General features: G+C 39.2%; 1 protein-coding gene across 2 annotated transcripts; it reads left to right on the top strand.

Annotated features, from left to right (window-relative positions):
• Positions 1-25,291, top strand: sav1 (salvador family WW domain containing protein 1). 2 transcript variants are annotated; one of them, XM_043697617.1, is made up of 5 exons: positions 1-226; positions 9,094-9,540; positions 18,089-18,359; positions 21,822-21,971; positions 24,184-25,291. In XM_043697617.1, the coding sequence occupies exons 1-5, from the start codon at positions 133-135 to the stop codon at positions 24,395-24,397; spliced, it is 1,176 nt and encodes a 391-aa protein (XP_043553552.1). In that variant the 5' UTR covers positions 1-132; the 3' UTR covers positions 24,398-25,291. The 2 variants fall into 2 exon arrangements, with proteins under 2 accessions (XP_043553552.1, XP_043553553.1); XM_043697618.1 differs by lacking the exon at positions 1-226 and adding an exon at positions 4,873-4,969.

Below are 25,291 nucleotides of genomic sequence, written 5' to 3'. Positions count from 1 at the left end.
TCCGTGGGTGTATTCCCAGCATTCCGCGGGCGGGCCGGCCGGTAGGGAGTCCGCGTCTGGCTCTGATCTGATGAGCTGCACTTAGGATGCGGGCACCGCCATGTTAGAGGGGCGGAGCGCTTCTTTAAAGAGATGTTATCGAGGAAGAAAAGTAAAAACGAAGCGTCCAAACCGCCTGAGGTGCAGGGGAAGTACGTGAAGAAGGAGACGTCTCCACTGTTGAGGAGTAAGTGCGGGGTCCGGGGGATTGGGCCGGGGCCCGTTTTAAAGTTCCCGGAGCAACCGCCCCCTTGGCGGGGGCTCTTAACTCTTAATGTTTTGATGCATCTTACGTCTTTTAACCAAAGCGTTGGTCCATTAGTGTTGTGGGGATGATTATTAATGGGACTTGCTATTTGCTAGTTGAGAATAGCGATGAGGGAGGAGAGGGGTGTTGTATGGGTTGGCGGGCGGAGCTTGTGTTGGTATTTAATCTTGTGGTTGAGGCTCAGTTGCAACAGTTGTTACGAACCCTTTTTAAAATTTAACCATCAGTTGTCTTAGTTGCAGAATCGGAGCATTTTATTTTCAGCAGAAGGTAGCTTTTGGCCGCTAGTCTCCAGACTGTAAAGTTTTTTTTTGACTGTATCTCTCCTCAGTCCAGTCGATAAACACACAAACATGGAAAGGGGTTTCGGCCGTGGTAAGTTTGAGAGAGGGATATAGGTGGGTGATGTTGCGAAGGATGAAGTAATTGGCCTTTGTGATGGGAAGCGCGTAGAGTCAGTAAAGAATTCAAAAGATGTCAAATTTGCAAACAATTTGGTTCACCATGGAACAGTGGTCAGGATGGGTTTGGACTTGCGATAGGATGTTAGACATCTGGCAGTGGAGAGATTGCAAGCTGGTGAGGTTGAAGCATGAGAGGTCTTGTGGCACAGTGGGAGTGTCCCTACCTGTTAGCCAGGTGAACCTGTGTTCAAGTCCCACCTGTCCCAAATATGTGTTGTAACATTTCTGAATAGGTTGATAATAGAAAATGTGTGTGAAGATATGAGATTGCTGGGGAGTATGAAAATATGATGGGGCTATGGATAGATTTTAGGGATTTTGGAGGGAGTGAGGTGGGGGTAAGCTGTTGCAAGTGGTTACAACGAGAGCACAAAAGCAACCCTAATCATCTGGGTGGGGAAGGAGAGGCAAAATGGTGTGCTCAACATTGCTTGATGCTGTAGTGGATCTAAGGAGGTTGAGGGGTGATTGTGCAACGCAGTCACAGATGTACTTTGCATTGTTTTTAGTGCTGTAGCAGGTGATTCAAAAATATTGTTGTAAAGCAGTTGGCCACTGATTTTGGCAAGAGCTTTGAAGAAGAAATAGGAGCAGGACTGATCATTTACATGAACACTGTCTAATGGTAAAAAAATCAGAAGTTTCTGGAGAAACACAGCAGTGTTTTGAAGAAGGGTCAGCATGTTAACTCTTTCTCTCCACAGATACTTCCAGGCCCCTGCTGAGTTTCTCCTGCAATTTTTCTTTTTGTTTGATTTCCAGAATCAGTGGTTCTTTGTTTTATTTTACTGTCGAAGGGTAGCTTTTTTGAGGTGGGTTTTTATAACAGCAGTTTTGGAAATGGGATTGAAGCTATGTACAATATAATAAAACATGTAGATAAGTAATGGAAAATGGTCAACAACTTAACAGGAATAGGATTTTGCGATCAGAAGATGGATTTTGTGGACAAGTTGAACTCAGAGAGGACATGGAAAGAAATTCTAGTGAGCATCTGCAAAGTCAGCCTTGGGACAGACTAGAAAATATGTTACATTAGACCCTGGTGGGTTTGCTAGTTGGAAAGATGAGGGAGAGGATAGCAGTTAGAGTTGCTGTTCATATCATAGTGATGAACACATTTTGATCTTTTAGGTGGAAGCTATAGGTTTGTCTGATGGTGAATCAGCCTGGAATAGCAGCAGGAGATTAACAGCATAGGTGAATGATGAAACATAGGAACTAAGAGCAGGAGTGGAAGCTTTCTGCTTGTGAGGCAATTTCAGAGGCAGTTAGAAGTCGACCACATTGCTGTGGGCCAAGCCGGGTAAGGATAGCAGATTTCTTTAAAGGACATGAATGAAGTTTTTGTAATAATTGATAATGGTTTCATTGTCCCATTGCATTACCTGGGCCTCAGCATTCATAGAGTCATAGAGATTGGATGAAGATTTGTAGCTCGGGTGCTCGTTGTTGTGGTTCTGTTCGTCGAGCGGAAATTTTTGTTGCAAACGTTTCGTCCCCTGTCTAGGTGACATCCTCAGTGCTTGGGAGCCTCCTGTGAAGCGCTTCTGTGGTGTTTCCTCCGGCATTTATAGTGGCCTGTCCCTGCCGCTTCCGGTTGTCAGTTTCAGCTGTCCGCTGTAGTGGCTGAAACATGAACTAGCCACGAAACGCCACGACCAACTATCCTTAGTAGCCACACACGCAGACGACAAGTAACATGAATTCGACTGGGACAACACTACCATTATAGGGCAAGCCAAACAGAGAACAGCCAGGGAATTCCTAGAAGCATGGCACTCATCCACAAACTCCATCAACAAACACATCGACCTGGACCCAATATACCGGCCACTACAGCGGACAGCTGAAACTGACAACCGGAAACGGCAGGGACAGGCCACTATAAATGCCGGAGGAAACACCACAGAAGCGCTTCACAGGAGGCTCCCAAGCACCGAGGATGTCACCTAGACAGGGGACGAAACGTTTGCAACAAAAATTTCCAGCTCGGCGAACAGAACCACAACAGTCATAGAGATATACAGTACAGAAACAGACCCTTTGGTCTAACTTGTCCATTTCGGCCAGATATCCTAAATAAATCTAATCCCATTTGCCAGCATTTGGCCCATATCCCTCTAAACCCTTCCGATTCAAATACCCATCCCGGTGCCTTTTAAATGTTGTAGTTGTACCTGCCTCCACCATTCCTCTGGCAGCTCATTCCATACACTTTTTTTTTAATCATTCCCAAAATAGTAATTGTAACATGAAGGTGGATTCAGTTATCTTCCTTGCTTTATTAGTAATTCTCTATCTTCTATTACAACTTTGCCCACCCTGGCAACTTCCATCCAAACAGCATGGTGGTGACCTCACTATCGATTGTTTCCAGATTTCTAGTTTATTCATCTTCCAAGATAAACTTAAATGCAGTGCAGCAAATATTACATTGGAGATTAAGTGAAATGATTTGTTAATACTTGCAGTCTTAATAGTTCTGTCACATGTTAATTGGCATGAGAATATTCTTGTGTCAAACTGGCAAATGTAGAACATTGAATTTGAAGTTGTATTTACAGCTACAGTTGCTGTTTATTTTTGAATCCATATGTTTTGATATCCTTTTACGAAACTGCATATGATCAATGACTGGCCAGTAGCTCTTTGTTCTAAATAACGTGTACTAAACCTTTAGACCCTAAGCATCCAGAAAGATTAGCTTTTATTGTTTGTGTTTTAACATGTTTTGTAGTCTCACAGTAGGTTTCCTTTGGAACGGGAGTAATTTTTTTCATAGAGTAATGGTTGCAAAATGCACTGTTCTCCTTGCTGAAAGTAACTCTTTTGATCTATTCATGTGCAGTGTACAAAGTGCAAATATTTTTCTAGTTTCCATCTCAGACATATTTTCATCTGTTGATTGCATCTGTCAAGCAACTTCTTAATTGTAATCACACATCTAGTGAATCATAGTATGTTTGTTTTCAATTTAAAGCATACTTGTGTGCAGAATATGAGATGGTTTAGAAATAGTCATACTAGTCACTTGTCTTGGGGAGTTTGTGACCTTTCTGTTCTTCATAAAGTGCTGACCCAGTGTTTGAAACTCGTTCCTCTTAACCCAAATGGCTTTTTTGTAGTATATTCATGTAGAGAAATATCCAAAGCTGTGTTGCATGGATTATAAGGTGTGCCTCCTGCATCACAGTCAGAAAGTTAGGAGAGATTGTAAGTTTTTGAAGATTAATCTTAGTGGTTTTGAACAAGATCGAAAACCTTTGAGTAAAGAGAAAAGGTTTACAAGGAGAATTTCTAGGGAATGGAGCTGAGGTTGTTGAAGGCATTCTGTCTGAAGGCCAGGCAGATAGCATGAATGATGTACAATTTCCAGGGTCATCAGATACATGTGCATTCTGAAGATCCAACTTGGTTCATCAGTATTCTCTCCAATTATGCACAATGACGAACCCCCAATACACATGCCTCAGTATTAGAGTTTGACATAATGAAAGTAATCACCATTGTAGCTCCTTCAGAAGAGCTAGTTTGTACCTTGTGCTTATTAGATACATTTTGCTTTCCCATCTTCAGAATCTTGAAGTACTTGCAAAATTCCAGCACCACTTCCACTCATGACCCCCTTCCCCTACAATTTTGCAGAATTTCAAATCATTATTCTGGTGATCCATCTAAAGCCGGGGAAAAAAGGAGTTAGAGCTATGCTATATGCTAAGAATTGTAGATAAGTTTGCAGGTTGAAATTTAATATTAACTCTTGTAATAAACTGATTAAGTCTTAAGTTAAGATCGCATACTATACTCTGTATAAATTGTACCAATTTTATCCTTCAGTAGTAGACAACTGCCAGAGGGCTTGTAGCTTGAAGAATTAAGTATGTGTGTTTGTGCAAGTCTTCCTGGAGATCTCCAATTAACAGTTTTGCAGTTGAAGCTAAGTTTTGCTGGATCTATCTGGTAAAAGGTAAAGTGTTTTTCTTGAACCGGACCATAGAGCTGCTCTCTGATTAGAGAGAGACAATTGGAGGTTTAACCTGAGAATTATCATGCCTAGGGCAAGGGGAGAGTTTGAGGAGGAGAGTCCATGGTAACCTCAGCCAGTGCAGCAATTGAACTCATGCAGTTGACATCACTCTGCATCATGAACAAGCCATCTGGACAACTGAACTATCTGACCCCCATCTATCTCCTGGTAGGAATGGATCATTGCTACAATGTTGCAGTTAACACAGCTAACACTAATTGCGAGTGTGGCAATTTGTCTGGAACTGCAGATGTATCGAGACTCATTTTGGCAGCTTGCTTGGCTGATTCCTTCTCCAGTAGTGCAATTCAATTGTTCACCATAAAGAGCTTCCTCTCTCGCCCAACCCTAAAGGAACCTCGACCGGGATCATTTGGTTCATTTTGCTTCGAGCAGGAGCAGTTTAGCCTGAAAAAACGTTGGTGTTAAAAGCTGCTTTGGCATTATGGAAACAAAATGTGAATAATTCAGAGAAACCAATTAGTAAACAATGTAAACAATGTAAAACATGGAATCTGTAGAAGCTTGCAACAGTACTGTAGGATTGTGGGTTTATCTCAATTTTTTGCATGACAAATTGCCCATGAATATATTGTGCAATATCTCACACGTGCAAGCATGGACACACACGACTGCAGTTAAATCATCGCGTGATTAGTCATTGAGTCCTACAGAGACAGGCCCTTTGGCCCAAACTAGTCCATGCTGACCAAAATGTCCATCAACACTAACCCCATTTCCCTGCACTTGACCCATATTCTAAACCAGGGGTGGGAACCTGCGGCCTTCTAGGCCATGCACGAAAAATGCTTTCTTGCTTTTCAACCACTTATTGCTGCGAATCTACATTCTCTTACTTAACCAAAATCAAGATGCCCTTAAGGTCACAAATGACTGATACCCATCTAGAGGATCAGCTAAAACTGCAGACCTCCATGCTGCAACCAAATATTCAAATGCTTTCCTACAAAAAGCAGTCACAACAAAGTCATTAAAAGGTTAGTTAACTTTAGAATTAACAATTTTTTCTTTTTTTTAGTTAGTAGTTAGATATTTACAAAATAATGTGAATTTTGAAGAATATATAATCGAAGTTTCTTGGATGCAGCCTTATTAGATTACAACTAACATAATGCGGCCTTCCGACATGAAAAGGTTCCCCACCTCTGTTCTAAACCTTTCCTATCCATGTATTTGTCCAAATGCCTTTTAAATGCTGTTAATGTGCCAACCTCAACCACTTTCTCTGCAGCTCATTCCATACGCCCCTCAGCTTCCCTTTTATTCTTTCCCCTCTAACCTTAAACTGATGCCCTCTAGTTCTTGATTCCCCAACTGTGGGAAAAAGACAATGCATTCTCTCTATCCATGCCTCTCGTGATCTTATACACTTCTATAAAATTCCCCCTCAGTCTCCTATGCTCTTAAGAAAAATGTCCTAGCTTGTCCAACTTCTCCCTATAACTCAGACTGTTGAATCCTGGCAAAATCCTTACAATTTTCTTCTACCCTCTTTCCAGTTCAAAATCATCCTTCCTCTAACAAGTTGATCAAAGTGAACACAATACTCCAAGTGTGGCCTCACAAAGTCCAACCTTACTGAAATCCACATAGACCACGTCTACCATCCTGTCCTCGTCAACTTTCATGGTCACTTCATTAAAGGACTCTAATTTGTCAGGCATGATCTCCATGCACGTAGCTGTGCTAACTATTCTTAATCAAACTCTGATTTTCCAAATGCATGTATATCTTAGAATCGTTTCAAGTAACTTAGCTACTACAGATGTAGGCTTACTGGTCAAGTGATTTATATTGATTGCTTCATAACCAAGATGTAAATTTCTATTTGCTATAGAAATGTAGCCCAGATAATTAATATAAAAAGTTTCTATAAATATTCTTCTAGTATCTTTTTATTACATGTATACTTGCCAAACATTTATAATTAGGTGTAATAACCTCTAACTTGGAATATTGATCTTTTGTCATTGAAAGCTAAATAGACTTGTACATACGGACAAGGAACAAGAGTAGACTATTTGGCTGTTTGAACCGGCTCCACCATTCAATAACAACGTGGCTGATTTGATTTTAACCTTCACTCCACGTTCTTGCATACTACTAATTGTTTTTGATCCCCATGGTAATCAAGAAACTATCTACCTCTGCCTTAATATTTCAACATTCTGCTTCCTCTGCCTTTTGAGAAGGGGAATTCCAAAGTCTTAACCCTCAGAGGTCCGCAACCTCACACCATTTAAATAATATGCTTTTTTTTATTCTTTCATCTAACTCAGTTCCCTGTTTCTTCTACTTCCTCCTATCCATTTATGCCTTTAAAAGAAGCATAGAGATCTTCATTAGTTCTTGGCTAAACAATTCTCAGATTTTCTTTGAAGACTTTAAAGTTGTAGATCCCTTAACTCGTTGACTTTGGAGAGATACCCGAGACTCATTTTTAGCAGTTTTCTCCCAAAGCTTCTAAGCAATTCTTTCCAACCTAATTGACCAAACATTCTGGTAACTGCAACAATTCTGAATGAGAACCACTGTAGGTTGCTTCTAGCGAAAACTTATCATAAATTTTCTAACTGTTATTACCTTAAAACCCTAAATGAGGTGCATGTTTCTGTTGGTAAATGTACATATGCAGAACCTTGTAACTAAGGCTACAGTCTAAATCATTCTTTCTATGACTGTATGGAATGATTATGGGATAATATGAAACAGAAATGTAAATAAATAATTCTACCTTCAGCACAACTCTTTAATCATGAGCATGTATGACATTTTTAAAAGATGTAATTCTCCTTTCTCTGAACTTCTTGGCTAAGTCACTAGCTTTGATAGGTCATCCACTGTTCCTGTTTTTATCAACATGAACTCCGACCTCCTGCACATCCAAACACCTCATGTACTGCATCAGTTGTTCTCAATGTGGTATCGTACATTGGGGAGACAGGATGCCAGCTTGAGCTGTTCAGGGAACATCTTGATCCGCACACACCAAACACCATCTCTGCCCTGTGGCCGACTGCTTCAACTCCACCTCACCTTCTTCCAGGATATGCAAATCCTGGGCCTCTTCCACCATTAAATCAAAGCCATCCACCGACTGGAGGAAGAATGCCTCAACCTCAGCCTCGGGACCCTTCAACCACATGGCATCAGCGTTGACTTCACAGGTTTCCAAATCTCCCCCCAATGTCATCCCAGGTCCAACCCTCAAATAGCCCTCTTGACCGGTCCTACCTGTCCATCTTCCTTTCCATCTATCCAATCCACCCTCCTATCAGAATGACCACCTATCACCATCAACCCCCAACCTCCTCCCCAAACCCCCATTTATCTCTCAGCCCCCTTCCGCCTCCGTGTTCCTGATGAAAAGCGTATGTCCGAAACGTTGACTCTCCTTCTCAGATGCTGTCTGACCTGCTGTACTTTTCCAGCACCACATTTTTTGACTATGAACTCTGACTTGAGAAGATAAATCCAAGTTTGCTTTTAACTGATTAACTCCAAGATTGGTTAAATTTAATTTATTTTAGGGTTGCTTATCAGTTACCTCAATCAGGTAATTCATTATTTCTAGAGTTAAAACTTTAATTCAGAAAACTGAAAGTTATTAAGCGTGTGCTTTTTGCTAGATGTAAATATGGGTCACTAGAGAATTGAGTTTTGTCATTGAAGTTGATTAATTTCAAGGCAAATACTACATCCTACATGCATAATTTTGCTGTGTATTTCAATACGTGGTTTTCTAGTAATAACTGGATGAAGTTCAATATATTCACAATAGTAACAATCTCTTTTAAACTCTGCAAGTGCCTGGGTTATTTTTTATTTATTCATCCATGTGATGAGGGCATTGCTGGCGAGACAAGCATTTATCCCCCATTCCCCATCCCAGAGGGCAGTTAAGAGTTGGCCACATTGCTGAGAGTCTGGAGTCAAATGTAGTCCAGACCAGGTAAGGGTGGCAGTTTCCCTCCCTAAAAGACATTAGTGAACCAGATGGATTTTTTCCAACAATCAGCAGTGGATTCATGGCCGCTAGGTTCCTAATTTTAGTTCTTTGTTTATACGAATTCAAGTTTTGCTATCTGCCATGGTGGGATTTGAATCCTGAGCCCCAGAACATTCCCAGAGTCTCCAGATTAATGGCCTAGCGATGATACCACTAGGCCATCCCCTCCCTTTATGTTGAATATTGCACAGAAAATATTTTGATTTCATGTACTAAAGACCTATAAACTATTGTGTAATGCTTGTCTGTCTCTTAATTACAGATTTAATGCCTTCATTTATTCGCCATGGGCCAACCATTCCAAGGCGGACTGATGTTTTAGTGGATCCGGGGACTTCTGTTTATCCCTCAATTGATCTTGTTTCCCGAAACCAAAGTTTTGTGCGCGGCCCAGTCCAAAGGCCAGCACGTGATATCATTAGACGTGAAAGTAGCAGGCCTTCAGGACCTTCCTACATCACACGTAATCTGTCCGAAGTTCCTCGAGAATATGGTGTCTCGTCACAATCCTTTCTAGCTGAAATTAATTCCTCTGAAAATGGTGATGCTGTTCAGCCTTCTACCCGTTACTATTATCCTGAACCGTATTATGAAGATGGACAAAGACGACGGCACATAGCTGAGCGGTTCTGCAATGACTATAGATATTATGATCACAATCCTGATCCTTTTCCACATTTACCACAGGGGCAAACCAGACTTCCAGTAGGTAAGATTTCTGCTCATGAATATCATTTGGGGGCAGGTATTGGTTTTTCCCAAAATCACATGGAGAATTTAGTTATTGTGTGATTTGTAATTTTGCCCCTTTCTCACTTGCTATTTTTTAAATGTTACATGGTGCAACAATACACCATCATTATTTGTTCTTAAAGTTTAGATTCTTATGGTATAATTTGAAAGATGGCTGCCAGATATACTACTACAATGTATTAGCTAAAACTAAATGTTTCAACAAGGGTCTAAGAAATTTCAAGTTTGAAGTGATCAGCCGTCCTGTCACTAAAGAACTGGTATATTCTTTAGGGGAAACTGCATCAATATCTTTGCTGTATTCATGTTAATTTCACAATGTTGGTCTAGTAATTTGCATTGTAGCTTTGCATCCATGGCGACATTAAAGAGTTCTTCCTTTTGAAGTAAATCAGGGCCATATTCTGAAAATCAGACTTATAATTAGCAGTAGGGTTACTGGTTTAGGTTGATTCAACTTTCAGCATTTCTATGTTTGATCTGTGTCAATTTCAAATGACTAAAGTCAAAATGAGCATCTACTAACTTTAGACTTTTCTGCCTGTGGTTTAACTATTTTTGGTAATTGGCATGTTGCAGCATTGAATGTTTAATGATTTTTTTTCCCCCGCTCAGTCTTTAATGGTCATATTAAAATGTCTCCGTTGAGCTACACCACAGGATGAGGGTATGGTGTGCTTTACTGTGTCAGAGCCTCAAAAGATAATGTTATCAATATTTTTTGCCAGTTTCAATTAAGCTTCTACTAATGCTCAATATTTACATATTTGATGATTTGGAGATGCCGGTGTTGGACTGGGGTGTACAAAGTTAAAAATCACACAGCACCAGGTTATAGTCCAACAGGTTTAATTGGAAGCACACTAGCTTTCGGAGCGACGCTCCTTCATCAGGTGATTGTGGAGGACTCGATCGTAACACAACATTTATAGGAAAAATTTGCAGTGTGATGTAACTGAAATTATACAGGTCCTTCAATGTATAATTTCAGTTACATCACACTGCAAATTTTTGCTATAAATTCTGTGTTACGATCGAGCCCTCCACAATCACCTGATGAAGGAGCGTCGCTCCGAAAGCTAGTGTGCTTCCAATTAAACCTGTTGGACTATAACCTGGTGTTGTGTGATTTTTAACTTTGTACATATTTGATCTCTCCTTTTCTGTAATTCCAATGATGCACATTCAAGTTAGGACTTTATTCAGACATCTGGTTTCCTTGGTATAACGGTGATGCCGTTCATTTGAAGTAAATGATTCACTAGTGTATCCAGACTCACTGCACATCAACCAGTTTGCTCTTACATTAAACAACCTTTCAATTGTGCTACAAAAGTGTTTTCAAAGCGTACAAAATTAATTGCTTCAGGGCTGTCCAGAATTGCACCATGATACTAAAAGGTAAATCATTGTATTATTGTTTCACTATGATTTATTTGTTAAAGATCTGCAAGCTGAAGATGAAGCTATAGCAAAATTGGTCTATGATTCAAGAGTTGCTTTATGTCCATGATCTACTCAATGACTCTCTCAATTTGTCAGGTCCTTATTTGTCAGGTTGTTATTTATCTCGTGCATCCCTGACAGCTGTTTTCATGTATATCATTCCAACTGTGAAGTGTTGCCATTGACCTGTGTCTTTAATGTCTGCTACTTTACAATCTGAAAATTGTTAATCACTGAAATGGTCTGTGAAATAACAGAATTGAGGTAAACTTACCAAGCAGTTCATGAGCAAGGCTGCTTGTCAGCTTTGCTCAGTAGCATTCTTACTTCTGAACCAGAGGTTAAAGGTTTAACCCTACTCATAGTTTGAATTCAAACTAAGTTGACATTCAATATTCAGATAATGTTGCATTCTGGTTTTAACTGTGATGTTCCATCCTCTCTTTGCAGTAGTTTAGGTGTATATTAAAGTAATATTGAATAGTAAAAAGTTCTTCTTGGCTAACATAACGTCTCTTGCTCCTTGGATGCTGTCTGACCTGCTGTGCTTTTCCAGCACCACACATTCAACATAACGTCAAGTTGGATATACAGTTAGTTCTCCTGTAACACTGTAGTTGCATTATGGGGCCTATGGGAAAAGTGGGTTTGGGGCAGACCAAAAATTATTACTCATTATCATTCAAAAATCACTGAAAGGTCAAGCAAAGTATAATGCATCCTGAATGAAGGTTGAAATAATATTTATTAATGAAAGAAAAGTAAATTTAGCACCGTACATTTAAACAAAAAAGAAAGCTGCTCTCTATACAGTACCTCCCACAGAAAGCTGCTGTGTCAGCAACTGACATCAGCACATGCACAGAATGGCATGAAAACTGGCACCGGCGTCACTCATGCACGGACACCAGTGCACATGCAGAGCAGAGATTTCAGCATGCACGTTGATGCATGCGCAGAATGAAGCATGCGAACTGATCCCAGCTGGAAATGCGCTATTGCCAACAGAAGTAAGCATTCTCCAAAATGTTGTTCCCATATTCTTCAGCCATGTTATAGCTAAATCATGCTGCCAGAATGCGCATTATCCCAGAGCTAGGTGAAACTGGGTACTGCAGATGCTGGAGATTAGAGTCAAGATTAGAGTGGTGCTGGAAAAGCACAACATCTGAGGAGCAGGAAATGCGATGGTTTGGGCAAAAGCCCTGAAGAATGCCTTCTGCCCGAAACATTGATTTTCCTGCTCCTAGGATGCTGCCTGACCTGTTGTGCTTTTCCAGCGCCACTCTAATCTTGACTCGTTATCCCAGAACTACCTGTAAGGCACACCATTAAAAGCTCGCCTGCAAATTGATTTTTTGTTAATGGTTGTCTGTGGTTTTAGATATAAGTACTGTATTATAACTCGTGCAATTATGTATCTCTTACTAAAAAGCTTAACTGAATAAGAAGTACATTATCTTGTGCTTAATGATACTCAGCTTTTGATGGAGATTTGAGACTGAATACAGGACTATTGAGTGTTGAGCATTTCTTTCACTTTATTTTGGGAGCAGTAGTTTTTCTCATTTAGTGGCTTATATATGTTTTCATAGTAAGTAATAGGTCACTAGATTGTCCCCTAAGTCCAATGGGCATCATGAGGTGCTGTGGGCCATCAGCAACAGAATAGTACTCCAACGCAATCTGCAACCATCTGACCTGGCATGTTCCCCATTCTGCCATACTATCAAGCAGAGCATCTAGCTTGGATCAGTGAAGGGTGAAGGGAAGCATGCCAGGACCAGCACTGGCTATATCTAAAAATGATATCTTGACTTGGTAGAGCTACAGAACGGGGAATATACATGCCAAGTAGCACAGACAACAAGTGACACAATAGGGGCTAAGCGATTCCACACAATCGGACCAGATTTGTTCTGCAGTCCTGCCACATTCAGTCATGAATAGTGTGGACAATTAAGCAACTTGTTGGAGCAGGCATCTCTACAAATATTCCCATCCTCAATGATGGGGGAGCCCAGCACATCAGTGCAAAAGATGAGGCTGAAGCATCTGCAACAATCTTCAACCAAAAGTGATGAGCAGTAATCCATCTTGACCATCTCCCAGGATCCCAGCATCATAGATGCCAGTCTTGAACCTATTTGATTTACTCCATGTGATATAAAGAAATATCTAGAGGCACTGAATAGTGGAAAGGCTATGGACCCTGTGCAAAATTCTAACAATAGTACTGAATACATGTTCCAGAACTTGCCATATCCCTAGCCAAGCTTTTCCAGTAGACTTACTAAACCGACATCTACCTGACAATGTATAAAGTTGCCCAGATATGTCCTGTACAAATTAAGATAAATTGAACCTGGTCAATTTACAGCCCATCAGTCTGGCCTTGTTCATTAATAAAGTGATGGAAGGTGCCATTAACAATGCTATCAAGCATTGATAACCTGCTCAGTGCTCAGTTTGGGTTCCACTAAGGCCATTTAGTTCATGAACTTATTACTGCCCTATTCTAAGCATGGACAGTAGGGATGAATTCAAGCAGTAAAGTGAGAGTCCTAAACATCAAGGCCGCATTTGTCAGTCTGGCATTTAGGACTCCCAGCAAAACCAGTGTCTGTAGGGATCAGGGTTGAGGGTGTGGGAGATGAAGCAATTCATGTTCAAATGTAGCAAGACCTGCACAGTTTCCATGTTTGGACTGACAAGTGGCAAGTAACATTTGTGCCAGACAAGGCCAAGACCATCTCCAAAATTATATCTTACTGTTGCCCCTTGATATTCAGTGGCACCACCATCACTGAATTCCTCTCCACTATCAACAACCTGGGTGTTACTATTGACCATAAACGTATTGGACTAGCTATATAAATTTTGTAGCTGCAAGATTAGATCAGAGGCCAGGAGTCCTGTGTGAGTAGCTCACCTCGTGTCTTCCTAAAGTCTGTATACCTACTTCTACAATATCCACTTGCATGGATGAGTACAGCTGCAACAACACTTGAATCTTGATACCATCCAGGATAAATAGCCTATTTGATAAGCACCAGATCCAAAAGCATTCACTTCCTCCATCACCAATGCTTAATAGCCAGTTTGTACCATGTACAAAATTCACTGTAAAAATTCACCAAGGCTCCTTAGTAGCACCTTCCACATTTTGAAGGACAAGCTGCTACAATTTCGAAGGACGAGAGCTGAAGATGGATTGGATAGCACTGCAGGTTATCTTCCAAACAACCCAGCATGTGCCTTGGATATATATTGCCATTGCTTCAGTCTCTTGATCAAAATCCTAGAATTCCCATCCTAAAGGCATTGTGAGTGCGCCCTATATCTAATGGACTGCAGCAGTTCAAGAGGGCATCCCACCATCAACTTCTCAAAGTCAACTAGTTGGATGATAAATGCTTGCCCAATCAGTGATATTCATGAGTGAATAAAAATGAATTTACAGGTTGATTATTATGTTGCATCTTCCATGCTCATCAAAGTCTAGGAATCGAGCTCAAGGCTTAATGACTGACTCTGCATTGGCAATAGAACATTTGCAGTCTGATCATTCCTCTCTTCAATTTTTATTGGCTTGTACTTTTGAAGTTGATTGTTTAATAGTTGATCAGACATGATTTCTGTTGTTGTTGCGCTGGGTTTTATCAGTACTTCAGCTCAGTGAAATTAAAAGGATATGTCTATGTCTATGAACTTGGGAATGTCACCAGAGTTCAAAAGTTTTTAAGAGCTGCATTGGGGAGAGGCCAAGAAGTATAAGACTTGGCTAATTGAGAAAAGGGTATTCTCATGTCATTTAAAGTTCAAATGCAGTGTTAGTGTATAGACAATTCTCCAAAGTATGAATGTAATACTTCCTAATATAAGATTCTCTTGAAATGTTACTAACATAATGATGAATTTTAAATATTGCAAAAGCTGAAATCTATTTATTTATAAAACTATCATAGCAAAATTCAGAAGATTCTGCTGTTTTACAAATTGCAAGTGAAGCATCTTTTGAGTCAGATTCACAACATATGATTAACCAGGGTATTTCACCAACATAAGCCTTCATTTGAGCAGGCGATGCTGTCCATTATTTCCAAGAAGAGGAGACATTGCGTGGGATTGTATGCGGTTCAGTTTGTAACTCGCTGTAACAAATGAGTTACATCTGAAGTTTCACTGCAATTTCGAGAAGAGTCCAAACATTTTTCGCATTAAGTAAGTTTTTTTTCAAAGAGACTTGAAAATTGAGATTCCTGGCTTTATACCTATGGATGAGCAGGATTTTACTCTCCAGCATGAAGCATCCTGACCCCCACACATTGCACTTCTGTATTTCTAATTGTTTCTGCTTGTCTGCTTAATTCGTTACTTAATTAACTGCCATAAAGCTATGTAAATGTCTTAGATGTGGTATGTTTGCATTTCATTTTCAAACACAAAAGCAAAAAAAACTGCAGATGTTGGAAATCCGAATAAAAGTAGAAAATGCTGGAGGAACTCCTAGGTCTGGCTGTTTCTGTGAAGAAAGAAAGATATAGAATTTGAAATCCAATATAACTCCTGTTTCAAAGATTTCCAATTCAGAAGTAAAGTTGTGATGAATTCTGAATGAAACTTTGTTTTTCTCTCTACAGGGCCGGCCAGACCTGAGTTTCTCCAGCACTAGCTCAGTGGCATTGTCTTGCAGTTCCGTGGTAAATACACTTCAGAATGCGGATATACTTGATTTAAAGTGTTTTGGGACATCCTGAGGTCATTAAAGGCATCATACAAATTCAAGTATTTCTTTGTTTTGGCAATTATTAATCTCTGGTCTGCAAAAAGCAAAGGCAACAGTTAAGAAAAATGAAGAATTCTATTTGATTTGTGATACGGCTGTCTGATCTGCAATAAAACAGGTTGTATTTTGGTTGTGTGGTGCTGGAAAAGCACAGCAAGTCAGGCAGCATTCGAAGAGCAGGAGAATTGACATTTCGGGCATAAGCCCTTCATCAGGAATGCCAAAGAGCTGAGAGATAAATGGGAGGGGGGAAGCAGGTCCTGCTCCACAACCACCTGATGAAGAAGCAGTGCTTTGAAAGCCAGTGTTTCCAAATAAAGGAAGAAAATTGAATAAAATCAAAGTACAAAAATCTCTTACTAACGCTGTGCTGAAGACAATCTGGATGTTCCCTAAAAGGATGAATGTAAGAGAAAGCACACTCTCCATGCCATGTTCCAATCTAATTTTGGCTAAAGCTGCCACTTTCACCCACCCTTGAAAGTGTGGCACTATCCCACAATTGCAAAACACTCTACCGTTCAAAAGTGGACGTGTTGCTGAGATTTGAGTTTGCTGACATCAGATTTTCAGAGCAGCACGCTGAAGTATTGCTGGAGAAAGTAAATAAGTTTTCTACAGCAGCATTTTTAAGATCAGGATCTTCTAACGATATTTGAGGAAAATAGCAAAGCAATAATTCGGTCTTTTCCTTTTCCCTTCACGGATGCTGATAAATTTGCGTTTGTAATTTGCTGCAGTTGGTTTACCTTGAATTTGTTCTAGTAATGCTGCACATCGTGACAGCTAGCAGATTTTGAATGCACTTGTGCAGTAGGAAAATCAAGGTGAAGGAAAGTAAAACTGCAAAAGCACCCACATATTTTTATGGTCAGCAACAAACCAATTTGCCGGTTAAAAAGTCAGAATTATCTGATTATGTCTGTATCTCTGTTATATGGGGAGGCAAGACTCAACTGCATCACAATTTCTAGGATGGTGTCGACTTTGGTTATCTCCATTGTTGAGATTAATGCCAGTGGGAATTTCTTTTCGACCTTTGTCTTGATGCCATGCAGCTACTGGTGGTATTGTCATTGGACATTTGTTTGCTACTGTAGTTAATATAGTGCCTAGTTGTAGGCACTAGCCAAGAACAAGATCTCCTCATAAATGGATCCAGTGAAACCATTCTGGTTATCTCGAGAGGTTCACAAGATCTTGTTGAAATTGTGACATTATGCTAGTTTGGACATGAAGACCATGCTATTGAAACTGAAGAATGTTTAGCTACTGCGATATGCAGCAGCTTTTTTCCTTTTGACAGTTCTTTGAAAGAGGCAAGAATTACAGAAACTATGTTCCAACTATTCGATTTTTGAGTGGAGAAGAAACTGACGCTATTCAATAGTTTACCAGCAATGTTTACATTTTGCCAATATTGATATCCTGGGTTTTCACTCCTAATTGGATGTGCTCATATCTGATTGGTCCAGATACATACCTGACTTTTTCTTAATTTCTAAAATATTGGCATTGTATCCACAATTTCTGCTGAATATTTGTGAGCTTTTTTGTCTTTGTGATCTGGATAAGGTAATCAGTCCTATAACTTCATCTGAAGGCCATACTTTTAAGTGCATGACTTAGCTATTGTTGTTTACCATACCATTTACTTGTGACCTGATATGAAGGAAAGTTGTTTAGATATATGAATAGATTCAGTCCACGTTTGACTATTACGTTTTCATGTTCTTTCGCAGGAAATTCATTTTGTACTTGCATATGTAGTTTTGGCTACAGTGTTTGAATGTCAGTTCTGAAATTAACTATTCTGATATCATCATCAAATATTGTAATCAATAAGACGGTGAAAGCTAACTAAATTGTACATCTCAAATATCTACCATAGTTTACAATGGTTCCAGATTAGTGGGTTTTATGACATTGGGATTTTGATCACATGTCACATTTTTATATAAATATCAGTTAAATTATTGAAGGCTGAAGGGCCTCTTTGCTGTTTAAGGAGGGCATTTGACCCATTGAACTTATCATAGTTTTCTGTATAACGATCTAGTCAGACTCCTTTCTAACTCCATCCATGTAAATGCAAGTTTGTCTCTCCAGATTCCTGTTTATTGGAATGAAATTTTTCCCTTGCAGGTGTTAATCCACAATTTTATATTGGAGAAACTTCAGACTTGATATTTTTATTTTAAGAAATAACAACATAATGGTTTGTTTGCTTTAAAGGAGGATATTTAATTTATTTTCTGTGCATGTTTAGGCATAGGAAGAGTTCCTTCAACATCCATGGGAAACCTAACAAATCATGGTACTGATGAATTGCCTCTTCCTCTTGGTTGGTCAGCGGACTGGACTATTCGAGGAAGAAAATACTATATAGACCATAATACTAACACAACTCATTGGAGCCATCCACTTGAAAGAGAAGGCTTGCCACCTGGGTGGGAGCGAGTGGAATCACCTGAATTTGGTGTTTATTATGTTGATCACATCAACAAGCGAGCTCAGTATAGGCACCCTTGTGCTCCCAGGTGCAGTAAAGAATTTGTTTTATAATTTTTCCCAAAATTTGCTTTGAAAGCAAATATGTTTAAGCAAGTGCTGTATGTAAGTGTGCAAAAAATTGCTTCATAGCTTTTACCTGTTTTCACTTAATTTGGAATTATTCAGTAATTGCCACAAAATAATATCAAAGTTACTGTTTAAATTAATTTAAATAATTTGAAGTAAGCTTTGATTAGGTTGTAAATCCTGTTGATAACTGTTCTGCAGTGAAGTACGGATAGGATATGGATTGACCCTTCTAATATCATCATCTCCATTTATAAGATGTAAAAGCAAAATATGGTTTTAATGTTTGTGTTTCATTATAGTATTTGGCTTAGTGTTTTTTTTTAATGTGAGTACCCTTAACTTTGTGTGTGCCAGCATTTTATATCCATTATCCAATTGGCATAGTTTCAAGGTTTTAAATTTTAGGGAACCCATCTTGCATTTGTATCAGACACCAATATGAGACTGTTCACAGCATTGCTAGAGGAATTTTCACTTGGATGTCAAAAGCACCCCTTGCATAGTAACTGTTATCATGTTTTAATTTTGTCTGTGTAAATTTGTTGACATTGCAACAGGAAGTTAATGTGTGCATTATTATTAAATCACAGTATTATTATAGCATAGAACATAATATTATAGCATATGGAATACAGAAACCCTTTTGTGTCTGCACCAGCTCTCCAAATGAGCTTTTCACCTAGTGCCATTATCCTTTCTTCTCCTAGTAACCCTGCATGTCTACTTTCTTTTTGAATCCCTTGATTGAACCTGTGTCTACCATGCTCTCAGGGCAGCATATTTCAGACCCTGATTACCACTGCATGAACAAGTTTTCGTGTATTGCTTTGCTTTTTGCTATTACTTGTCTGTGCCCTCTTATTCTCAATCCCTTTGAATGGGATCAGTTTCTCCTTGTCTGCTTTGTCTAGGCATCTCATGATTTGAATACACCTAAGTGATGGGACGGCACGGCAGCTCAGTGGTGAGCACTGCTGCCTCACAGCGCCAGGGATCCGGGTTCAATTCCTGCCTTGGGCAACTCTCTGTGTGAAGTCCAAAGATGTGCAGGTTGCGTAAATTGCCCGTATTGCTAGGTGCAGGGGTAAATGTAGTGGAATGGGTCTGGGTGAGTTGTTGTTCGGAGGGTTGGTGTGGACTTGTTGGGCCAAAGGGCCTGTTTCCATACTGTCGGGAATCCAATCTAACCTAATCTCCTCTCTGCCGTCTCTTTTCGAAAGGAAACAGTTCTAATTGCTCCAGTCTATCTTCATAACTGAAGATCCTCATCTTCGGAGTCCTTTTTGTAAATCTTTTCAATCCCTCCCCAGTATTTTCACGTCCTTTCTAAAGTGTAAGATCTAGAATTGGGTGCAATGCTGCAGCTGAGGTTGAACAAGGTTGAGGTTGAGCCTACTACAAGTTACAAGGTCAACGTAACTTCCTTGCTCTTGTACTCTATCATGTTGTTAAAGCCCAGGATACTGCATGCTTTATTAACTACTTCAACACATCGTACCACTTCTTATTGATTTGTCTACATGTATAGCCAGGTCCCTTTAGGGTTGTAGCTTTTATATGTTCTCTTAATTCATTGGGATATGTGGCGTTCTCTCTCGCTAGGCCAGCATTGCCCATCCCGCATTGTTAAGGCTCAATTACATTGCTGTAGGAGGAGTCTGCATTTCTAGTCCAGTGATGTTAATATTATGCCACTGCTTTCTCCTTATTGTCTTCGTATACTGTGTACCAAAATGAATCACCTCATTTCTCTGGGAATTACCAGGTGTATTTTGTATTCTATAAAAGAAAATACATCTTCTGAAGATTGTCAATATATTTGAAAATCTGTTTTGTTCCTACACTCTTACAGTGACACCCGAACTTCTACTTTGTATTCTTCTTTCTACCTTAGCCTAAGCATTCCCTTAAGTGTGCAATAGTTGAGTCATTTTCCAAGTAGTGCATCTTTTGTGTTAACCTTTCCCCTAAAATCACTCGACAAACCTAGCACTCATTTGGTTTTATTTTGCCCTACATTTTGTTATTCAACAGTGTTTTAGCCCCTCATCTAGCTTTCAAAAGTTTTTTTTTGAGGTAGACTGTAGTTGGTATTGCATGACTTGGTGCTAAGAAACAATTGATGTGAGAATGAATACTTCAGCTTTCTCTCCATCCCCACAATAGGGCTAAGAAGTGGCAAGTAACATGCATGCCACATAAATGCCAGGCAATGACTATGTCCAATCAGAGTCAATCTAATCATTGCCCTTTGACATTTAGTGGTGTTACCATCATTGAACACCCCCTAATCCACATTCTTGGAGTTACCATTGACTGAAAACTCAACTGGACTTGCCACAAAAACACGGCGACAAGAACAGGTCAGAGGCTAGGAATACTCCGGAGAGCAACATACCACCTGACTCCCAAAACCTGTTCATCATCTACAAGGCACAAGATAGGAGTGTGATGAAAAACTCCCACTTACTTAAATGGGTACAGCTCCAACATCTCTCATGAAGGTTGACCCCGTCCAGGACAAAGCAGCCCACTTGATAGGCACCACATCCACGAACATCTGCTCCTTCCTCCACCATTACTCAGTCACAGCAGTGTGTACTATTTGCAAGATGTACTTCAGAAATTCATCTTAATTCTTCGCACTTTCCAAGCCTACATTCACTTCCGTTTAGAAGAGCAGATGCATTGGAGCACCACTACCACCTGCAAATTCCTCTCCAAGCCACTCGCCACCCTGACTTGCAAATGAGCTTTGAGAAGATTTGTAGCTCAGGTTGAGCTTCTGGATGTAGGATTGTTCACTGAGCTGAAAGGTTCATTTTTCAGACATTTCGTCACCATACTCAGTAACATCTTCAGTGAGTCTCTGAATGAAACACTGGTGGTGTAGCCTGCTTTCTATTTCTGAAAACGAACCTTCCAGCTCAGCGAGCAAACCTTCATCCATGACTTGGAAATATATTGCCAGTCCTTTACTATCTCTTAGTCAAAATCTTGTGGACTGCAAAGGTTCAAAAAGGCAGCTCACTGCTACTTTCTCAAGGGCAACTAGGTCCAGGCAATAAATGCTGGTCAGCCAGTGATGCCCATGTCCCACTAGTGAATAAAACAAGATAATAGGCACTTAGCCAAAGCAGCATTGTTGTTTTGTCACTTTGGGATTAGCCATGTGTCTGCAAAGATAATCTAACAGCTGGTGTGTAACTTTTAATAAAGCCAAATATTGTATTTCAGAATCCAAGTAGGTTAATTTTGCAGCCAAACAGCAGCAAGTTTTTTAAATTCACATGGTTGAACTTCTTTTTCATATAAGAACCTAACCTTTTCTGTAACTAAAAATATCCTTTACCTTAGCTGAAAATGTGGATAAAACAAGAATTGTTGTATATCTATTTGTTATTTAATCTTTTTTGCAGTGTTCCACGTTATGACCAGCCTCCACCTCTTGTTCCTCCTATTACGTACCAACCACGACAAACTGAGCGAAATCAATTGGTTCCTGCAAACCCATACCACACTGCAGAAATTCCAGATTGGCTGAAGGTCTATGCCAGAGCTCCAGTAAAGTAAGCACTCGTCAAAATCCATGAAGTAGAAATAACACTTTAAATGTAATTCCTGTAGCAATGTCTTCTCCCCCCTCTCTTTTGAAGCATTTGAATAAAATTAAATGCATGTATTTTTGTTTTAAGCAATCTGGCACTCACATTTTCACAATAGCATCAATTGAAGACCAGATGATTCATACTTGAATTACTATATTGCCTTGTGTTCTCCTTGATTTTGCACATACTGCAGCTCAAGGAAGATCTGCTTCAACTCCTCAATAACAGCTAGCAGTGTCACTGCTTGTTTAGCTTTCCAAAAGCATCAATTGCAGGAGGAAAATTTAATTCTTAGCACTAATTTAATGCTAATTTTTCGAATGTGTTTCTTTAATCACGATAAATTAGGTGTACTGTGTTATCTATATGCAATGAAATGACTGTCTTGTGGCAGATCATTTGGAACCGAATTGCTTCTGTTCAATGCGTTTAAAGCTTTTTTGTGCCTTGTTTTAATTGCCCACCATAATGGATATCATCTGATTTTTAAAAAATGGCGATTTGTGCAGATGAAATTTGTGATAGACCATTTGAACCGGGAACATGTAGTTTGAATTTGTTAACTTTGCCATTGTATCCTTAAAGTATATTCTAGTATGTGTATTGTCTTTAATGTAATTCGCTAATAATCTGTTCTGTGTTCTATTCTTCATTATTACATTGACTTATGACATAGTGTAACATAAAGGCCATACGCTACCAGATACTCTTTGTTGAAAGTCACATGTTCCCCTTGTTTTTCACTTTTTCACAGCTAAGCTCTTCTATTCTGCAGTCTTTACAAAAATTCTCTCTCTGTTCATCTACTGTGTATGATGGAGTTTCTTGTTCTGTGGTGTTGGGATCATGCAGAAATTATATATGTTCTTTATCTTTACTCAACAGCCCTCCTGGAAAAATGTTTAATATCTACCTTAATTATTGTGTATGTTGAAATGAATTTTTTTGTTACTTGAAAAAGACATCTATTTGCACGTTCTAGGGAAAGCTTACGTAAGGAGAGTACAAAATTCAATTTTTTGTGTTTGTCTGTGTAATATCACAAAAAAACTGGTCAGCCAGATTTATGACTGTTGGAGGAATATACAGAAAGACTAGCCTGCTCTCCTTGATGTACAGCTGCTAGCTTAGAGCAAAGGAGAATTGGTGATGTGCTGTTCAACCATTTATAAAGGATAGAAAGGAGGTAGTGAGGACTCCATGTGCATGCACTTTGTTATATATGCGTTGCTATAGTTGGAAGTTAGAAACACAGAAATGACTGAGCTATTTCCAGAAAATCCCTGAGATTGGAGATGATGCACCACACCGGAGGTCCTGCACCAAGCTACATATAAGGAAAGTTGCAGCAAGAATGGCATAGACCATCCAATAGAGGAGCAGAATTGGGCTTTCTGCCATGACAGATATGCTTTAAAAATTTTCATAAAGTGACAATTTTCAAGGCTCAATTTAAAATTCCAATGCGGGGCTATAACAATTGTAAAATTCAGCACGATTCAACAGATTGAAAAGGAAGACTCATGATATCTGGCTAAAGATCAGATTGTGTTTCTCCTCAATGCTGCAGTGAAATAGATTGCTGGATGCTGCCACGTGCACCATAGGAAGCAGTTGGCCCTTTCAAGGAATGAGAGAAACAATCAGTTGTGGGTAAGGGAAGGGAATTTCAACTAAGTTCTCAGCACTTTTATATAGCAAACCTCCTCCTGATGCAAAGTACATTTGGGGTGCCACCACTACTTTATAATGTCTTTACGGCAGAGGGGAATTTCTATTCTGCATGTTAGTGATGAGTTTGACTCAAACTCTAGGTGTGATTGGAATGGAGGAGAGTTTTCACTAGCTGGTCATTGTATTTTGACTTTTCTGTACCTTTTTGATAACTCCGATAAAATCTGTTGCGTATGTATTCAATTCCTTCAGGTGTATATAATTTATATTGAAAATATGATCAACAGCATTTTATTTTGAATTTTTGACATTTTTTAAAAAATTGTAGGTTGCATATAAGCTAGTGGGTTATTACACTAACTTTCTTTTACCAGTATGGAAACACCTCCACCCATCTATATTCGAATAATATTTAACTGCAAATGTGTAAGTTAACTTGAAGGATTTGCTCTTTTCAACATGAAGTTGATGTTCTTGTTTGCTTTTGTCACCATTGCAGATATGATCACATTCTGAAGTGGGAGCTCTTCCAATTAGCAGACTTGGACACTTACCAAGGATTACTGAAACTGCTGTTCATGAAAGAATTGGAAAGGATTGTGAAGTCATATGAGGCTTATAGACAAGCACTTTTGACAGAACTAGAAAATCGCAAGCAAAGACAACAATGGTATGCACAGCATCACAGCAAGAATTTTCCTGCAAACTTCTGACAGCTTCAGTATTTGAGCACTAGAAATTGTTTTACTTCATAAAACAATTGTTCCTAAAGCAAAGTGTTTGCTGTATTTCTACTGAAGAAAAGGTTCAGTCTGGAGGAACTTGCCTCTAAATGTCAACATTATGACCAATGAGACAGAACATGCTGTAGTTTATTACTGTACATGTTGGCTGTTCTTTTATCAAGTTCTCCTAGGCAGTATGTGCCTTTAATGTAAAAGTCCAAATATTGATCCAGAAGCAACAATTTTGGAACAGACAATCAAAGTCTGTTTGTAAAGCTTTAAGCGTGGATTGTTAGTTTTGTTTCACAAAATAAGCTAAAGCACCCGACATTAACTTGGTAGGGAAAACACTAAGGTGTCTGTTTACATACAAAGCCAAACTTCCAACGGTTTTCTTGTGAACATTGAAAGTAATGTTTGATATTGCAATGGCATTTTTATGCCAACTTATTCATAGTAATGACAAATGCAAAATTGCAAGCATAATCAATTTGGCATTCCAACTGTGCTCCATTTGTTCTTTTATAATTACTTTGGCTCCACATATTTCATTCATTGAAGACGCCTTCAATTGAGTGCAATGAGACTTCTTTGGCTTGTTTAGCAAGCAGTTTATTTGAACTGACTAGTCACCAAGTTATTTCAGAATTATCTGTCAATAAATCAGGGATACAATATTTTGACTTCTATCTATAAACTGAAGCATTTTATACAAACTATAATGTTTTGTACAAATAAGCTGATTAGCAGGACTGTATTTTCATAGATGCCATGCTTTAATTAGATTGAAATTTTACATTGTGGTTCCAGCAATTCAGTAGTAGACAGATTGCTATTTATTTTTTATTTAGTGCAATAATATGTATAAACATAAATTTCAAT

The sequence above is a fragment of the Chiloscyllium plagiosum genome, chromosome 10, assembly GCF_004010195.1.
Source record: "Chiloscyllium plagiosum isolate BGI_BamShark_2017 chromosome 10, ASM401019v2, whole genome shotgun sequence".
NCBI classification, from domain to species: domain Eukaryota; kingdom Metazoa; phylum Chordata; class Chondrichthyes; order Orectolobiformes; family Hemiscylliidae; genus Chiloscyllium; species Chiloscyllium plagiosum.
Note: the sequence above shows the minus strand (reverse complement) of the source record. Positions and strands in the feature narration are given on the sequence as shown.

Excerpts from the sequence above, each read along its gene's own strand:
- sav1 (XM_043697617.1), top strand. The coding sequence starts at position 133 with ATGTTATCGAGGAAGAAAAGTAAAAACGAAGCGTCCAAACCGCCTGAG. Across the intron at positions 227-9,093 it reads GACGTCTCCACTGTTGAGGA|ATTTAATGCCTTCATTTATT; the intron begins GTAAGTGCGGGG and ends TCTTAATTACAG. Across the intron at positions 9,541-18,088 it reads GCAAACCAGACTTCCAGTAG|GCATAGGAAGAGTTCCTTCA; the intron begins GTAAGATTTCTG and ends GTGCATGTTTAG.